At 44.1% G+C, this 19735-nt stretch overlaps 1 protein-coding gene across 19 annotated transcripts in view; it reads right to left on the bottom strand.

The window, feature by feature from the left end:
* Positions 1 to 1065: 1065 nt before the first annotated feature.
* The window catches only part of ADGRL3 (adhesion G protein-coupled receptor L3), a 529795-nt gene continuing 511125 nt past the window's right edge, over positions 1066 to 19735 (bottom strand). For 10 of the 19 annotated variants that reach the window (XM_074905366.1, XM_074905365.1, XM_074905367.1 and 7 more), the window contains 3 exons: positions 18677 to 18805; positions 15156 to 15173; positions 10207 to 13118 (listed from right to left, as the gene is read on the bottom strand). In XM_074905366.1, coding sequence (XP_074761467.1) covers positions 12313 to 13118; positions 15156 to 15173; positions 18677 to 18805 — 953 coding nt within the window. In that variant the 3' untranslated portion in view covers positions 10207 to 12312. Of the gene's footprint in view, positions 4304 to 10206; positions 13119 to 15121; positions 15174 to 18246; positions 18297 to 18676; positions 18806 to 19735 lie in introns of those variants that run through there. The other 9 variants (XM_074905376.1, XM_074905378.1, XM_074905379.1 and 6 more) reach the window with 6 other exon arrangements.

Genomic DNA, 19735 nt, shown 5'->3' with positions numbered 1-19735 from the left:
TGCACGTTGATCTTTCCTTGTCCCCTTTGACTATGTTTTCTTCAAGCTGTTGCAGGGCATATGGCCATACAATCGAGATACAGCCTCACTTCATTTTATTTGGAATTGGGATTTTCTCATAAGCGAAGGCAGCAGAAGTCACCACACTGGCATGTCTATGGGCCAGGCCTTGCAGACTGGCATTACTTGGTCCCTAGGCATTGGCTGGTGGCATCCTCCTGCCTCCTGATACATTGGAAAGCCACAGCCAGTGGGCGATGACACCCACTGCCATCTCAAGCCACAGGGCTCCTGCCTTTGCGCTGGCTGGTGGCTCCTTATTGCTTTGTTAAACTTGCAGCAATGTTTCAAGTATTGGGATATTTATGTTGACTTTGACACACTACCACTCAGATCTCCTGTATTAGGGTTGTATTATTTTTTATGTGAAATATTGAAGCAGCTAATTGCAATTACCAGAAAGCATATACAAGAGAGCTTGTTGATTGCCAGTAGACAAAGACACTTTGGAAATCTTGGATTTTGTTATAGATGAAAGCCTATAAATTTTAAAATAGAAACCACGTTATCATTTACAATTTCCGTTTGCTAACAAATTCTGCTAAACAAAATTGGTGGCTGATTAAGTAAACATTTATACATAAATAAAACAGTGAAGATCTCTTCAGTTATTGAGATGCAGCCAGTTCAGTCTCTTGTAAATAATACAGTGATGAATTCTGGCGTTACAGTGCATGATAAAGCTACCTAGCCTCAAAGTCTTAGGCAAACTAATCCATACGCATGAATCCATCAGTTCATTTTAGTCATACCAGCGTTATATAAATGTCACTAAAATCAATGCCTCAAAGATGTAACAGATTAATAAGTCCTCATGCGGTACATCTAACTGGGATGCAAACCTACAGCACATAACTTCACGCTGAACACAGCTATACAAGCAGTTTGAATAAGTCATTTTAATAGAAAACTCAAGGGCAGATCTGTAATGAACAGGCGCAGATGAGAAAAATCTGGTGCGTTATTAATTTCAGACAATGTCGAGTTCTTTTTCATAATGTACATTTTATTAATGCTCTCCACGATAGCTTTTCATACCGGTTCATCACCAGGAGTACAGTAATTACAATGTATTAAGATTCATTCCATGCCTGAGGAGTAAGGAAGTCCAGTTAAGATATGGAAAGCAGGTGAAATGTCCATCACTATTGACTTGGGTCTGGATTAAATCAAAACTCTGTCCCGGGGAACCCAGCAGTTGCGTGGGTTTGGGAACAGCACCTCCTGGACCTGCTCTTTGGTGAGTATCTGCCTCTCCTCCTTGCTGGCTCACCTCCGTGCATAACCTGTGCATCACTGATACTGAGGCAGCGGCTGGGATTCATAATTTTTAGGACTTGGGGTTGGTCTGCCTCATCTTTACAACTGTCACCATTAGCTACTGGGTGTCAGCCTCTTTGGGGTTGGTGAGAGAGAGAGAGAGACATTGAAAGCTATTGCAAATGCCTCCAAGAATAACTCTTCTGGACATAATAGCAAGGGTTTAAGGTGCAAGATGATGGCATTGTCCAGGGAGATAAATTAATAGTGAGAGCTGTAATAAAAAAACCCACCCAACCCAATCCAGAAGATTTCTGCTTTTCTTCAATCTCATGAAAAAACAGGGAATTTCTGCAATTGCAGCCCCCTTTCATACCATGCAGCACCCCAGATCTTCCCAAGGTCAGGCAGCTTCAGGCTCAGGATTTAGCACTGCCCTTAGAGGCTGTAGAAACCATAAGGATGGTTCCCTCAGGACTATGAAAAATCAAGCGCTTTCAAAATTTTTGGAGGTATTTATTTTCCTTAATATACTGTCTGATTTTCAGAACATTTCTGTCACAAAGACAGGGTGGTCTGTTCATATTTTTCATTATTTTTCTCCTTGGGTAAAATGGCTGACAGCCTTCACTGGGGAGGAAACCTGAGTCTCCCCAGGATGATGGCCACCTTGCCTGGGGACACCATACAAGGATGGAGAAGTGGGTAAAGGAAGAGGTGTCCACATACAGCAGACAAAAGCATGGTGTCTTCTGTATGCTGGTTTTGTAAATAAAAAAAATGGTTTGATAAATAAATTTCTTGGCACTGCCAGTTGTTAGGTGTAACAGCTGTTAGGTAACAGCAGCCCAACAGAGCTGGATGACAAAGGAAGTATTCAAGTACCCAAGAGAAAAAGACCACCCCTGCAGCTCACCTTGAACCATGCAAGCAAATTACTACTCCAGATGCTCAAACCCCTCAGTGCTTCGAGGCAGCTTCCAGTTTCTTTTGATCACCCACTGTACTTTCTTTGCAAAGGTATAGGGGCTTTGCCCCCAGCATTATGCTAAATATGTGCAATAGTTGGTTTATGCTATCTGGCTTTTTAATGGGGAGGGGACAATTACAACTTTACCCTGCTTCCTTGCAAAATGCCAGGCTGAAGAAAAACTTGTCTAGAGAAAGTTATTCTGGGTCATTTTAAAAAAAACCCTTCTTTTTTCTTAAGTCTGTTTTTTTCCAATTTCAATTTCTAATTCCAATTCTTTTTTTTCTAATTTCCCTCTGCTGCATGCATCCACACGGTCAGATTCAGAGTAAATAAGGCATAAGTAAGCTCTGAGTTGTGAAGGATAAAGGGGAAACACCAAAGCTCCTCTCCTGCTTCTATCAGGTACCATGCTGCAGCAGCCTGCATCTTGCAAACACCCATGCCCGAGCACAGCCTTGCTCTGCTGGGAGCGTTTGCAGATGGCTGCTGTTGTGTCGCAGCGGGGGACAGCGGATGATGACTCAATGCAGAGCAGAGATTTATCAGCTTTCGCTCAGCTAACGCCGCCCCCCCGGCCTGCTGTGCCTTCTTTCCCAGAGAGATGCAGACGCTACTCTGTGCTCATGCTAATAAAGCTGGACCCAGCAGTGTTACTTATGACTTCTCCAATGTGTTTAGGCATATAAAGGTGAGTACAACATCCACATCCTCTCTTCTGTCATAGACATGGCTACACAGACATGAGGACCTGCGCTGACTGGCCGACAAGAACGGCACACATAAGGTGCTGGCTGATACGAACACAGATGTCTATGTATGCCTCCATTTACCCAGCCGAACAATTGGCCCAACAACATTAACAGGTCTTCAGGGTTTCTTTTTTTTTTTTACTTTTTTTTTCTGTTTTAATGATAGAAGTCTTGGGGGAACCACACTGATAAGAGTTTGCATTCCTCTGGTGATTTCTGCCAATCCCACCCCCCACACCTGCACCAAGCAGCCCAAGTCCTCTGTGGGCTGTAGCTGAGTATTTACACCAGCAGAGACCATGGGTCCAGTGAGTTCACCCTGTTTACAAGAATGAAGGAGAAACATCTGCCAAGTTCCCTGCCAGACGTGTCTGTCATCTTTCAGATGCCTCCTGCACCCGCTGCGGCGGCACAGCTCAGCTGTGAGACCCCATGCCAGCTCCACCAGGCAGGCGCTGTAGTTTCCCATACATATATCCATCCCCAGCTGAGCTGATTGAGAAACGCTATCTTCAAGATACTAAGGCTCATTTTTTCAAAAAAATATCTCTATTTACACAAGACAATAAAATCTGAGCAGCTTTCCCCCAAAAAGCTTTTGCCAAGCGGAACTGCTAGTGGATGCGTGTGCCAGAGACCCTATTTACAGTACTCTGCCAGCAAGTTTAGCTTCTTCCGGCATAAGGATTATTTCTTTGTTCCTCTTTTCTTTCCCTCATTACCTCTAGACACAGCCAGGTCCATATTTACAAGAGGGACCTGGATCCAGTGCGGTCACCTTTATACAGCCCAGCCTGGGAGCATGGAGAGGGGCTCAGGACAGGGGGTTGAGCACACTCAGAAATCTTTAAGTGTTTTCAAGTTGCAAAGTCAACATTTGGAGTGAATGAAACTCATCTCTTATTACAAAAGACATTTTTTGCCCATTCTGCTCATCTTAAAAAGAAAGCGAGCAACCAAGTGGTGAGGGCACTTCCCAGGGCACTGCCATGCGCGGGGCAGCAGGAATCTCAGCCAGGCTGTTTACTCCTTAGGGATGCGAGGGTTTGCCGAGGGTTTTGGTTGAGGCTAGTTTCTCCGGCCTCTCCTGTTGCGCAATCCCAAGTGAGGGATGGGTAAACCGAGGCACAGAGGAACTGAGGCAGCACACCGGCGTGGGCTTGCTGCGGCAGGCTCGCTGGGTGCCCCAGGACCTAGATGACACTGTCTTCCATGGTGACTCTCCTGAAGACCGGCTCCTGCTTGGGTGTCCTTCCGCTTTCTGTGGAAAACAAGGGGAGAGCATGTAAAGCCCCAAAGCAGGATCCTGCAGCTATTTCTAAGACCATCAGTTATTTTTAAGACCATTTCTACCCTCAAACAAAGCATGGCATGTCTGGACTTGCCTTGAAAGGGCAGCCTTGCTCAGAGCAGGTGAATGTATTTATGGGCCAGCATCCCATCAGGAACCTCCTCCCACCCTTTTTGCTGAAGCTGGTGATAGAGATTTGCCTGGCTCTGTCCCCACATGAACCTGGTGATAGAGATTTGCCTGGCTCTGTCCCCACATGAACCAGTTATTTGTTAAACAGTGTGAGGACCAGCACCATCAGCCACTGCTACCCACCGCTCTCTGAATTAAAGGCAATGCTGAAGTGCCTCTTCACTCCTCTGGCTTTAGCCCAGCTCAAGCAAGGAGAACCCAGAGCCGAGATGCAACCACCAGCTTGTACCAGCCCAAGATGACATGTTTGAGCAAACTGTTTTCTGTGGTTCCCCCCACCCCTTAATAATAAATAGTCAGTATAAATGACTACAGAGTAAACAGATCTGTTTTGCTATCAGACATTATCTGAAGGGCACTTCACATCCTGAGTGCTCTGCTTTACAGCTGCCTCTATAATCACTGCAGTCCCAGGGAGGAAAATGCCTCCTTTTACATGTGCAGGTCGGGAAGAGGCAGCCACGTGCCATTTGGGGTGAACACATGCAGACTTTTTTATAAATAATATTTCAGGGAGAGGTTAAAATAGACTCAACACATTCAGAAGAATTAAGAGTTGTCCTGGAGCCATTTTCTAAGCATAAATCATTTCACCCCATCTCCCACCCACCCAAGGGCCAGCAAATCTGTGTTGCTCTGCATGGCAGTACAGAAAATATTGTAGGGAAAGCATGGGGAGCAGAGCTGGCAACTTTTTGCGCATCTCCCATCTTGGCTAATTTGGCTGTTCAAAAGAGGAGGGACTTTCATCTTTTTCTTGTTGCTCATCTCTTTTTTTTTTTTTTTTTTTTTTTTTTCCCCAAGCAGTGGGATGCATTTTCTTCTTTCCTTTCTGCTGCTGCTATCTCAGCAGGCTGCTTTGCATTGCAGTGCAAACTGCTAGCAGCTAAAAATGCTTGGGTGCACAGTGTATCTCAGGGAAAAAAATAATCAAAAATCTCACCTATTTAATATGAATCACCCTTTCTGGCTGATATCTACAGCAGCTTAAGCAATAAGGTCTTCTATCTGTATCTGCATGAATGGTAGCAACACAAGCAAGGAGGAGGGTGAGGCAGAGGTGACCAAAGGGCAGAGCCAAGGCACTTGCACTGAAAGCAGCTCACCTATTTATCAGGGAGGGACCCTCTCAAAAAAAGGTGCGGACCTTGGCAGCAAACTATAAAACCTTCTTTCCTTTTTTTTTTTAAGATAAGGAAACCAGTGGCTGGCTAGAGGAGGCACCTGACAGCCACAGCAAGGCTTCAGCCAGCCTCAAACTGGCTTCCCATCACATGCAGGTTAATCCCATACAACCCCGTGCTTCTCTCTGTCTGCCCATGGAAAGCGCCTCAGAAACTGCTTTTGGTACATTACAGCCAAAGGATAAAGCCTTGCAAGAAATTAGGGGCTTTTCCTTTTATTTCTCCCCACCCAAAGACCATTTCCCCACCCCACTTGCAGCTTTTGTGCAACCAAGTGCTGCGTGATGTCCCGGGTGAGGTGCTGCTGCTGCCCGAGTGGCATACCCAGAAATCTTCTACCTGGTTTACTGACCACTTGTTTTTCAACATCCATCCCCCCAAAACATTTATCAGTGGATGTTACCACAGGCTCGTGCCTGCTGAAAGGTGAAGCTTTTGCTGCTGGTGTGGCACAAAAGCTGCAGGGCTCACGCCTGCATTGAGCTTTCCTGCCACGGGGACCCAAATTAAAGTCTGTCTGAGATGCCTCAGAGAAAAGTGGGAGAAGACAGGATGAAACCAGTTTTATTATAGCCATAATTTACCCATTGAGCATCCTGCTGCTGGAAATAACCTTTTCAAAGTTGTAACATAAGATGCAGTTGATTATAAGTGGCAGTCGGAGATAACGGGTCATCTGTACAAGTATTCCAATGCACACCAGCTGAGGAGGCTGTGCAGAAGCTATGTCTGTGCCTTTTACGCTGTTGTTTGGGGTTTTAAGCAATGCTGTCAAAATAGCAAGCATTTGCTTCCAGCACATAATAACTGTTCGGTATACCAATATTATTTTTATTTATTTAGGTTTTAGCATGGGTTTTTACATGTCTATAGTGCATTTAAGGAGTAGAAATATAAGAAAAGAAAATAGATAAAGAAGAAATAAAAAAACCAGCAAGCAGTTAGGATTACTTTTTTGTTGTTGGCGTTTTGCTGGAGAAGACTATCACCATCTGTCTAGTGTACCAAATACAATGAACAGTAAGCACCTGTAAAAAGCTATTCTGATGTGAAAAAGAAAGATTTCCAAGCTAGTCTCAATATTTCAGCATTAAACAAACCATCCCTCTTGCACTAGGACTACATGATCTGGTGTATGTTCTGTGCATCCCTAGGGCTTGCCAAAGCCCTTGGAAGAGCAGAACTGGCCCTACACCAGCTGCCTGTGATTAACTCAATGACTCTTGGTGTGGAGCTGGGGGTGCTGCTGCCCTCCTGGAGTTACCCCTTTGGGTGCTCTTCCCTGGCCACACTGCTAATGTCTCTGATGAGGACAGCCACCCCTAACGTGACCACCACTACCTTCCCTGGGAGCATTAATCACTGATTTTATCTGGTTTCAGCTTTACGCTGCAGGATGTTCTCTATGCTGTTACCAGAGAGCCTGCGATGACATGACATTTATATAATGTTCATGAGCATAGACTATTTAAACCCTAAAATATTCATTAAATAAAATTTGCATAGAGTCTAGCTGAATGCAGTGGGTAGCTAAAAATAAAGTACTTTTCTTTCTAAATGTAAGGAGGAGATCAGGGTGTGACAGATGACCAAGCTGGTGCTCTTAGGCTTTCCTGAGATAGCTTTTTAATAAGATTAGCTATCTTTTTATCCCTGTTGTCAAGGCAAGTCTGTGGGGTATTATATTCTTTATGAACTAGCAAGATGAAGAGCATATGGAGGTATGTGAGAGAGAAGCCAGTTGGCCAGAGAAGAGGGAAGGGGGATGCAGACAGTAGGGACACACATAGAGACAGCCAAGGACTCCCAAGAGCACAGTGACTCCCACCACTGCCACCGTTTACCCCGACCCTCCAAAAGCACCTCATTGCTCAGTACCTGGGGACAGGGAGGAAGGAAAAAGATTGGTTAACGACCACAGATTTCAGGGAATGAAATGCAATCAACAGGCAGAAAGGAGCAACACCATGACAAGTAATATTGTCTACACAGTGCCTCCAAAGCTGTGACGAATACCCCCTATCCCTAGCAACCCTCCAGCCTACATAGTCTTTCTTGGCATGTCTTTCCCCTTGTGCCTCTCCTTCACATGTTTCGGGGAGATCGTTACAGTCTCTTACAGCTCTTGCAGAAAATGGGCAGGTGTTGCCTGGTGGAGCCAAATGTCCTTAAGCAGTAGAAAACATAGTGATTGCACAGTAAACTGGTGTGTCAGCTCATTATGGGGCAGTCTGCGATGGCATTACACATGCAAAGTGACCCAGTCCTGAGCAAATTAGAAGGAATGAGAAGAAAAAAAGGGATTCACAACTTTCAAAGCATCCCAAGATGATTTCCAGGAAAATGCAAGGCACAGTCTTGCACTTCTCCATCCCACTCTTCCCACCTGTGAGCAAGGCTTTCCAAAAGGACACCTCAAGCAAGGGATTGACATTGACAATCCTCACTCCAAACATGCCTGGCCACCCATGCCTCCCAAAGGTGGTTCCATGTTTCAGAAAGGGGAGTCTAGGTATTAAGGCGATGTTTTCGTCAGACCAAGAATTGGCTGTTTGCCTCTATGCTGTTTGGTTTTCATTGAAAGCTGGATGCTTATTGCAGTTGAATGATGAAGCTTTAATCTTCTCCCTAAAAGGGAAATCTGAGGTTTTTTGTTGTTGTTGTTAAACAAAGCTCTAAAAAAGATCCCTCCAGCACAGGGTTGATTATCCCCTTCAACCCAGCTTGCAAAGTTATGTGCCCCAAGCATAGCTATGGATTTAATACTATAATCGCTACTGCCTCTTCATCAAGCTATTTTCTCACATCTCTGCCTTGGCTCAGCACTAATATATGCCTTAGAAGTTTTGTAGCTCTCTCCCCTACCCACTGAGGCACTGAGGACTTAATACTGACGTGAGTTTCCCATGCTGCAGTCTGCACAGAAGACACCGCTACATTGCTGGTTGCGTAAGAACTGTAGCTACCAAGCTACTTATCAACAAGCAGAAACCTTCACCATGCCCATAATCAACTATCTGACACAACAAAAGCCTGTTTTCAGGGGGAAAAAAAATGACAAAAATAATCCCCATCCTGCTCCCCCACGAAACTAAATTACAGTCTTAAACCATTTTTGGCTTAATATAATTAATAATATCTATTTCCCCTCTGTTTTGCGATTCAGCTGTTTCCAAAGCTATAAGAAGCACCAACAGTGAATCCTGTGGTGCCAGAACAGCCCGGGGACAGAAATAATCGGCTTGAAAATAAACAGCATTTTTTTGCAATCGAAGTGCTAATAGGCATGGTAGGCTGGTGGAAAAAAGCTTGAGCAAGAAGGGCTGGATAAGAGGAAAAAAATAGCCTGTCCACTGATAAATCCAAAGCATACAGAAAGGCTGGGGAAGAATGATCATTTGGTGAAGAAAGTCAAGTATTTTTCAGTAGGACACAATCGTCCCATAGCAAATCCACCACTGGTTTGTTCTTGCATAGTTTCAGGCACACTGGTAAATGCCGTGTTGATCACCTGCCTCCCATTTTATCATGACAATATTTGCTGTGGTGTATCTCACCCTCTGCATGAATTTAATCCCGCCATATCCCTGGACAACTTTTTGGAGTCTAATACAGTAAAAGGGTTTTTACTTTCTCTAAAATAAGTACTTAAAGCCTCAGCAGCCTCCATTGGGCTGCTACATGATTTGGCATGACCCCATGGGTCTGAAATACTTGCTTCACCTGCATGCATAGGTCTACCACACCCTGCCCAGCTCCACCGCTGCTGTCATGGAAAATAAAATGAAACAGGGATGCAGCATCAAGAGCAAGAGCACAACCCAGCTGGCCAGTGGCTGTTAACCTATGAGGCCAGGTGATTCCCAGACTCCTGATAGGAAATGCTCCCTTGCCAAAACATATACCCAGCAAGAGGCACAGCTGCGATCAGTGCTTGGTCAGAAATGAAGTTTCCTCCCCAAGATGTTTTGGCCTGAGTGCCTGAGTGCAGGAAGGACTCAGGCAACTCAAACCAGACTCTTTTATACGCCTTGAGAGCCACCAAATACCACCCCCTCTGGTTCTACCCCCTGACAAGCCCCTGCTGAGCAGCACCGAGCAGCATTGCCCCATGCGAGGAGAGCTGCTCCGCTACTACATTTATCCTCCAGCACTGGGAATATCTTGTCTAACACTGGCATCACCTGCCTCCTCCAAATCTTTTGACTTTCACCCAGCTTGATGAGTTGGATGGAGGCAGCACCAGACCCCAAAACCCAAGGCATGGGAGCGCTTTGTGAAAAATCACATACTGAAAAATCAGTACCAAGCGTGTCCCGAGGTGCTTATTTTCACTGTCAACCTTTCTAGTCTATTTTGTGGCTTTCTATATCCCAAAGATGAATCCTAATTGCTCCCAAGGGATTTGAAGGGGGAAGCTGGAGGAGAGCGGCAAAATGCCAGCGGGCCATTGGCAGTGGTGGGACGGGAATGGCGATGTGGCCAAGGACGGCGATGGCGTGGCGCTTTGTGTACGCCCGGAGCAAGAAAATAAAGAGACAGCAAACAACGACCGAAGAGGCCTAACGGGGACTTGTTTTACTCTTTGACATGCTACCAGCAGTTTTTAATCTCAGAAGAACCAAAATTTAAAAAAAAAAAAAAATCATTACAACGATTAAAAGGTACGACACATGAAATACTATACTCAAATCATCCGCGTGTCGTTGGCTAGTTTATACAGTAGGCACAAAACAGACCTAGAATCACCTGCAACAAATGTCGGCCAGTGTCGTTCTCACCCTTAAACAAGTACCGCTAGCCTGATACTTCTAGTCATCCATAGCTGCGTAACCTTTGTGCTTAAATTGCTTGGCTTAGGCCTCCTTTTTTTGGCATTGCTCACCCATGCCGTAAAGGAGTTGAGACTTGTACTGAAGACAGTAACGGAGAGAAGAACAACAACAACAAAAAAAGATTAATTGTACAGTACATACATACAGTATCTTCTAAATCGTGATCAGTTGTTTATTGGTTGGCAAACAAGCTTCACTTTTACAACAAATATTAGTAATGAGGTCATTCAACTGTTGAGACCGTACAAAATGGATCATAAATTAAAAAAACCCAAAAACAAACAGAAAAAAAAGAAAAAAAGAATTCATACTCCGTGCTGCTAATTTACCTCCAGAAAGCCTATGTTACTTAAAAATCCTGTCAAATAAATAAATTTCCTGTTAGGAAAAATAATGAACAGAAGACTTTTTTTGTTTTGTTTTTAAAAATCACTGCAAAGTACTTTTTAGCTCACTATGTGTCAATCAATTTTCTTCTTAACCACTGCAGTACAAGTGCCTAAACCTGGGACTAGATGGAGCTGTGGAGGCCCTTCGCTCCTCCAGGGAAATGGCCATCTCCTGTAGAAGCCCCATTACAACTATAAAAAAAACCTCTCGGCTCCTGGACATGACCCTACGGCCTGGCTGAGGGGCTGCTTGCCAAAAATGCTTCGCAGGATTATTGTCACGATCAGTTGTGCACTGTCAATGGGGAAGTTTGCCCTGCTCTAGTCTGCCAAAAGTTCTGCTGGCAATACGTTGGCTGAAGAAAGTTATACAGTGAGGAAATAAAAAGACTAGCTTGGCTGAAAAGAAATGGTGACAGTGTTACTAAAAATGGTCCTTAGAAAGTGTTGCTTGGGGTTTTCTTGTCTAGTGAGATTTTTTTACTGGGATGAGGAGGGGACGGAGGGGAGGGGCAGTGGAAGAGGTAAAACAAAATAAAATAAAAAAAAGGAGTTATGAAAAACCTTGCTCCTACTGGTAGACAAACTTACAAGACCAGCACAACAGAAAAAAGTTCCTTTTTTTTTTTTTTTTCCACTACATTAACAGGGACGCAAGTTCTGGAGGAACAGAAAGCAGACTATATGTGCAATGCTAGTATCTGTACATTACATAGAAATTGTTCGCTTTTCTTTTTCTGCCATTAGTTTTTATCATCCGTTAATACAGCAAAATGTAAAATATGCCTTTAGCACAGAATTCTAGGACTCCCTTCCATCTCATTAAATTTGTTTTTATTTTGTTTGCTCCTGCAGCAAAGGGTGCTGCGGTGAAACCAAGTTGTGAGTGACCAAAACCCATGACGTGATCTGGATTGGTAAGAAAGAGTTTTGCTAGCTTGTTTTTGTGCAGCGCTCCCACCTAGATGCATCATCGCTACTAGTTTCAAATGCACATTTTTGGCCTTTTTTTTTTTTTTTTTCCCTCTTAAATCAGGTCCTCAGTATTAAGAGCAACACAGCATCAAGGATTGTTTAAACAAACACGGCATAACTTGAGAAGGCCACGAAGTGTGCCGTTATCTATCTCTTTCATTAACATAATGAAGTCTGTCTGGAGGAAAGGAGGATGGGGGGAGAAGAGTAGGGGGCAGCAGTTACTGTCCTCTCTGGGCCGGCCTAAAAATTCCAGTAAAAAAAGTCCGAGAGTTTCCTTTAGAACAGCATGAAGATTTAGGAGTACACACAATATTACCACTGTTTGGATTAACTCAGAACAGTAAACCGAGCGTTACGGAGGGGCTTTTTGATGTCTCTTTGCTTAATTTTTGCTGAATCTTCTATAGACTAGTGACCAAGTGAGCAGGTCCTTTTGCACTGCCATCTGGGGGAGTTCCCTCTTTGTTTGGCGGGACTATAAAACCATCGCTGCTGCCTCGACCTAGCTGGTAGTAAGTGTGTAGCTGATGGACGTGGTTCCTGGAGCCAAGGTTGGGCATGCTTTTGTAGTAAACATCGTCAGCGTCGCCGCCACTGCTTTTGGCCGGTGGGGGATCGGTCTGGGTGCTGGCGGTGACACTTTCCGTCATGGGCATGCCAGCCAGTGCGGGCATACTGGTGTAGAGAGAATCCCTGTTAGGCGACTGAAGGTCGTCCGTGTGCTCATTGGTCAGCAAGGGGAAAAAGCTCTCACTGTTGTCTTGTGGGATGCGCCGCCGGCTGTAGAGGTGGGGCTGGTGGTTGTCTGCTGAGTACACCCGGGGGGGCAGCAGCGGGGCGTCCGACTCCTCATGGATGAGCTCCAGGCCTAGGCTCTCCTCGTGGGTGAAGGAGGTGGCATCATCCAGCACGATGGCATCGTCCTCACTCCCGCCACCTACGCTGTTGACGAGTTTGTTCATCAGGTTGCGGCTCTGCTCGCTGGAGCGCTCGTGGTTGTTCAGGTAGGAAGGGATGTAGTTGGAGGTGAGTTCCTTCAGGATCTTTTTCTCGAGGGCATTCTCGGTGTGGTTGTACCCACGGTCAAGGATTTGCACGCAGTTGCTGAGGTACTCGCCGCTGGCGATGCTGTAGCTGTTGCCGTGATTACCATTCAGTGGTAGAGTATCCGTGACACTTGTATCCCTGGCATTGTTCAGAAGCCCCTCTGAAAAACATTACACAAGAGAGGGTGACTTGTACAAACAGGACACTCACGCGGGACGTGCACACTCAAACCCCCTTCCTAGGCTGCCATGGCTGCTAGGGCTCAGCAGCGAGGAGAGCGTCGCAGCCAAAATAGGAGGGTGCAACTCCAACTAACCTGATTAAGGTCTTCCTACCAAAAAAATGGAAAATGCCGTCAAGTATGTGACTTGATGCAGCAACAGCTGGCAGGAAGGAACAAGCTCTCATGGCCAGTACCTCTTAAGGCTCTTGCGCTTTATGTATTCTTGGGACAGCTGAGAAAGAGGTGACCCTGGGCTGGTCCCAATTGTCCTGGCTCCAGGTGCTTTGGAGGAAGGGGGCAATTCCCCGCCAGCTGAGGGAAAAGTATTCGCAGCCCAGGTTAATCATCACCTGAACTGTGTTTGGGAGTGTATCCTTTCTAGAGAAAAAAAGTAAATTTGCTCTCCCCTTTTGCTGGGCAGGCTGCCAGGGGAAAGGCATAAGGCCTGAATGGCAGGATTTGGAGATTAGCAAGGTGGAGGCACAAAGTGCTTCCTGGCCCAGGCTTTTTTGGAACAAGGTTAAATTCCCTACCTCTCCCATCACAAGGCCAGAATTATTTACTCCACACTGGCCAGGTGCTTTTCTAATACAAAATCATGTTGGAGGTAGTTGCTGTGGGGTCTTGTGAAGCCTTGAAAAATAGCTCCCATTTCACTTGCAAGTTAAAGCAGAGGGTTCAGTGGAAGGTACAGCAAGTACCATCACCACCACGGTACAGTGGGCTCAGGAGAACCTACAACAAGTAATGGGGTCTTGGGGTACCCCCCTGACTAGCTACTGTATCTCCATAGGCGTCTCAACACTGCCAACCTAAGGCTGGAGCTTGACTCTTTCCTAACATGCTATGGAAGATGGTGGGGAAGCACTTTGAGAGCAATGCAGCACGGGTGGGCAAGGGAGAAGAAAATCAGGCCTAGCAGTTAAGCCGCTATGCTTTCTTTTTTGAGGATTACTGGCCTCCTTGGAAGGAGTGCAGGCATGGGGATGCATGAAATAACATATCGACCTTTCAGCTAAGGGCTTTGGGCGTTGCCAAAAAATGTCAAGCAACTCCCAGCAAGCCACAGTGGATTAGAGGAGCCGTTAGCTGACAATTTCAGATGAACAATTGCTCACACCATGCTTGGTACATGGCATGTGTACCTTCTGAAAATACAGGATTCAGTCTATATCTGCGATGGAGTAGTTGCTGCATGTCAAAGGCTGGCAAGCGCTACTGCAGGCTTTCTTATTGTTTTTGAGTGAAATGCCAATGTGTTGGCCACCTTTTAGGTTTCTGAAGCTTAGAGGGTGCTGCCGTATCCCGGGTTTCCTAACAAACAAGGGAGCTATGCCAAAAAAACAACTAGCCATCACAGACACAGAGCAAAGCCACTGATTTTCACGGTGGAAGCTCTCCAACCGAGTCATGATGCTTGGGAAGTAATGAAAAGTGAGCATTTTGGGGGGAGGACTGTATGTAATGGGTGACGGGTACAACAGCATCTGTCTGATGGTCACACCAGGTAACATATGCATTGAGGTGCTGAGTGCTGCACTTCTGCTGCCAATGCATAGATCTGGGGTTTGGTGAGGAAATAAAATGGAGGCATCACAGGTGAGAACAGAGTGGAGTCTGCAATGAAACACACCGTATAAAAATGCCACGACCTCGCAAATAAAAATGTGAAGTTTAAAAAAAAATCATATGCACAGTTATATGAGAAACTATGCTGGGTAAACGATACCACAAAAATGAGAAATAAACAAAGAAAGCATCATCTAACCTCATCTATATATATATGTACACATACATATATATATACATACATACACACGCATACACATATATATACATGTATATTCATATTCTTTTGATTTCAAAACTGTGAGATGAATTTCCTTTATTAACTACATCATCTATATGTGATGCAATAAAAGTGAACTAAAAAAAATTACATTTGATATGCAATGTTTAGCTTTACTCCCATACTTGTCTCTCTGTAGGGCTCTAAACGACAGCATGAAGAAAAGGAAAGAAAAAACAACAAGTAAGCTTACAGCGACAGTAGGAGAAACATGAATAAAAAGCAAATTGATGATATGCAGAAAAGAGAGTTAACGGAAATAATTTTCACTGCCCAGAATACATGAATTTGTTACATGGTTTATTTCAGGTTAAAAATATTGACATTTTAGACAGAAAAATTATTTTGCGCACAATATTCAATTGACTACATCTTTATTTAAAAAATTATCACATTTAAAACTTTTTCCAATGCCATTATAAAACGTTCAGCGTGCAACACAAATCAAGAAATAATGCCTGGAAATTTAAGAAAAGTCTAAAGCTGGTAATGGTCATGCTTGAAAAGACAGGCACTGTCATTGTCACTTCCAAAGTCTTAAACTGAATGGCTTTACTTACTGTTAGTTATAATAACCCCTGGCAGTTGAAACTGAAATCCATTTCCTTGTTAAAAATGTTTTGCCGTCCATCCTTTGTAACAGTGCTTTGTAAGAGTATGACTTTGCTCATCACAGGGCTGCTGGCATTTTACAAACTTTGGTAAGTCTGCTCTTTTTTTAACTGAACACATGGCAAACTATATGGACATTGCAAAAAAAATGTAAGACGAACAGTAGTTCAAATAACGGCATCGCTAAATGAAGTTATTGAGAAGAAAGGGTTAAAACAAGAAGAAACAGATGAGACAAAGTACTTCCCACTTTTCAATAGTCTGTGGCATGCTGGGGTTTAACCAGAGCTCGTTAATGGGATTTCCGCCTTCTCTTAAAATTAGCTCTCACGAAAGCAGTTAGGCCATTTTGAGAAACTCCTGTGTTGGAGAGACTGAGCCAATGTATGTCCATCAGCTGCCAACGGTGATGAGTGCTCGGCACGTGCTGCGGGGTGCCAGACCCCTCACCTACCATCTCCTCCTTCCTCTACGCTCTGTGTCCCATCAATGAATTGCTTTCGCCACTGGGAAATAGGACTCTGGCTTTTTAGGGTCTGATTTCCCACCTCTTTCCAAGGGTTTTTTTAGGGCTCCCAGCCCCTGGTGAGTCTCTACCGCAGATGGGGTGACTTCAGCTTGAGCAGAGAGGGTATTTTAAAACACGTAACTGGAGAGGGAAAAAGGAAGGGATGGACCAGATCAGGCCCCAGGTTTCTTATAGAGTTCTGACTCTGTCAGTGGCCATCACCAGAACTGGTAGATGAAGGTACAAAAAAAATCATAGCCTTAGTGATGTGGAATGGGTTAGATGGATGACATTAGCCAGCGATGACCTCACCACACGCCGATCCCAGCCAAGGCACACCCAGAGATGGTGACATCGTCTACTTTTACAATGCACTATCATCACTTTAGTGCGCTTGCTGGTGCAACATCCTTAAATCCCAAAGAACTGCTGAGGCCATTAGGCCTGGTTGTTTTGCTAACCTCTGTTTCTGCTGTGGGATCTCCTAATATTCAGTTTGTAATTGTCCAGGGACAGTAACCAGTTTGAAAAGCAATAGCTATATCAGTTCTATGGTTATTCATTGACTTCCAGTCTCCTGAAAAGAACGGGTTGGGTTCTGCTCCCTCTGAAGTCAATGGCAAAGCTCCAGGGGCCTACATGGGATCAGTACTGGTCCTGCTCTCCTTCATCTCCCACGGATGAAGCCTGGGAAGGTTTCTCCATTAGCCATCTGACTGTGCTGCAGTGAATAGCACTTGCAAATCAATTGCACTATTTTTTGTGGAATAAAATGCTATTAGCTCAGGTAACTGTATCAGAATCTAGTCTTAAAGATTAGAAGAATACAAGATTATTAAAATGCACATAAAACCTTTTTGACACATTTCCGCCCAAATCACTTGGGTTCAGTTGAGGCACCCAGACCTGAACATCAGGACTTTTCCTAAGCTAAATGCTGATCCAGCATTACTTGATGCCACTTGAATTAAAAGCCCCCCAGACCTCAATGTTATCATGCAAGAAACTATACAGAACATCAAAGCTCATTTCGACATTTTCATTACGCTAAAATTCTTAAAATTGAGAGCGTTTCATGTTGAACAGTAACCCTTTTTTAAAAAGCATTTGTGGAAGCAAATTTATTGCACAGAGTTAGCATAGTCTAGGAAATTAATGAACAGGAAAAAGGTCAGACACGTGTGCTTTCCTTGTGCTCTGAATAAAAATACCCTAGTGATACAGTTCAATATCTATTTCTATTGTAAACAATATGCTGCCATATTATATATAACTATGGCATATATATGCCATGGCATACGTAATGTGGCATATATATATGCCTTACATAACCCCCAAAGGGGGTTTTCCTGCTTGTGTTATAACCATCATTATTTTCCTTCCCTTAGAGTTCCTCTACTGGAAAGTGATGCCTTCACTGAGAGTGGAGAGCTGACAGTGCTGACACACTTGCTTCTGAATGCAGTGTTACGCTGTAGCGATTCAGCGACCTTGCAAGCAAGACAAAAAAAAAAAAAAAAAAAAAAAAAAAAAGTCTAATGGAAGTGGCCAAGCAGGATGGAGCCACCAAGAGACAGGAGCTGGCAGAGCTCCACACTCTCTAGCTCTTTCTCAGGACCTGCTTAAACGCATCTGCCTCTCCCTCATGGAAGCATCAGGACACCAGCTTACAAACATGGTCACTTCCCACAGCCGGAGCAGAGACAAACACATAGGTGATGAGACTGATTTCTACAGCAGAAACCTTCATTAGGTACAACTGACTCTACCTGTTTATTTTGCATTGCCTAGAGGAGGATATGCAAAAGCTTCTAGTTTCCCTACACCTTTTCCTACTCTTTTTGTTGCTTTCTAATAGCACATATAAAATGTCTTATTGCAAATGGCAAAACATTTCTTACAATGTATAAGCTCTGCTCTTTGGAGTTGACCTACACTCCTTGCTTCAGCTGTCATTCTTCTTAGAGATCAAGGGCAATTTTGCTTTATTTTGCATTTTTTTTCCTGCACAAGCCCGTGCACCGCTGACCACATTTCTCTACACCATTTCTAACAAGAGTAGCTTTGGTGGCAAAGGCCATTTTAGCTTCACTTACCTTCAAAGGTGTTCCTGTTTTTGAAATGAATGGTTTAACAAGGAAATGCACTGACAACAAAGAGAGGAATGGATACATCTGACAAAATACACACACAAGACCAAAACAATACAAAAGCAAGGATATTGGAAAAAAAAAAAAAATCAAAATCAAAACCACTGTGAATGCTTTGAGTAGAACTGACAAGGGTCTCTCAAAGTGAATTTGATTGCTCATGGAAAAAAAGCCTTCAGAAAATGGAAAGATGCACTGAAATGAAAGGAAGAGGAGGGGATCTTTTTTTTGTGCCCAGTTCCAAAAAAACAAAGTGTGTGTGTGTGGGGAGAGGAAAAAAAAAAAAAAAAGGAAGAAAAAAAGAAAGAAATGGGCCAAAATAAGCCACAGAAAATGGAATTCTCACTAGAAAAATTAGAGAGAAACTCCAGCACACCTTGTGCGTTGTACATGCTGACAGAAGGGTTGTTATAGACCGCCGATTCCCCGAGCAATGTATTATAAGGGTTGTTAGTGCCATGAGGACGAAGCAGAGCATTGGTTATAAGATGATTAGCCATGGCTCCTGGAGCAGCCCGATAGAAAGACAGAGAAAAAAAAAAAAAACAACAAAAAAGGTCAATCAGGCAAATGTGGTATTAAAAAAAAGGGAAAAAGAACATTCAGAATGACAACAGTTGAAATAGTCCTGATTACAAGCAGCCAGCTAATTAGAGTCAGAAAACTGTATGCCACTAAAGCAGAACAGATGTTACTGACGATGCACAAATCCAAACCAATGCAAAAGAAAATGTATCAGAAAGCAGATAAGCTACATTTATGGTGGTTCCCCAGTCGCTCAGAGTGTAAGCAAGGCTATGCCCACATGCTTGCTACAAAGAAAGAAAGAAAGATGGCAACCTACACAATGTGGGGGGAAAAAACTCTCTGGAAAGTGCCAAATGAATAAAAAAAATATATAATGACTAACAGAAAACAGCACATTCAACTCCCACTATGGGCTAGGATCTCTTTCACCGTTCCTTCGCAATACATCTAAAATTGAAAAAGCAGAATTAAAAAGAAAGGATGGAGAACACAGCCTCTCCGAAGGGTCTTGGCTTTATCAGATAGCAGCTGTTTCCTATGTCTAAGAGGGTGAGTTTGACTTCAGCTACTGCTCTGGTACCACTGTCAAGCACATCCACAACCACCCGTATTCATCCCTGAAGGCGAGAGCATTGCAGCTCTATCAGGTGTTCCTAATATTAGTGAGAGTGGCCCTGGAGACGCACGTTTCAAGGTTCTCCATTTTCCCTGACAACACCTTGTTTCTCCACTCCCAGACCTCTTTGCTGTCATTTCCAAGCACTCAGCCAGCAGTAGTCCTCCCGCTTTGGTTTATGCCTTGGAGTTGCAGCCTCTGTGCTTCTTTTCAGGATCATCACATCTTAGCAGATGGCTGCCAAAATCTACCCTGATTCCTGCTGTAGATATCAACCCATGAAGCAAAGCC

This window comes from Athene noctua, chromosome 4 (assembly GCF_965140245.1).
Source record: "Athene noctua chromosome 4, bAthNoc1.hap1.1, whole genome shotgun sequence".
Taxonomy (NCBI): domain Eukaryota; kingdom Metazoa; phylum Chordata; class Aves; order Strigiformes; family Strigidae; genus Athene; species Athene noctua.
The sequence above is the reverse complement of the archived record's forward strand: the minus strand, read 5'-3'. Positions and strand labels throughout refer to the sequence as shown.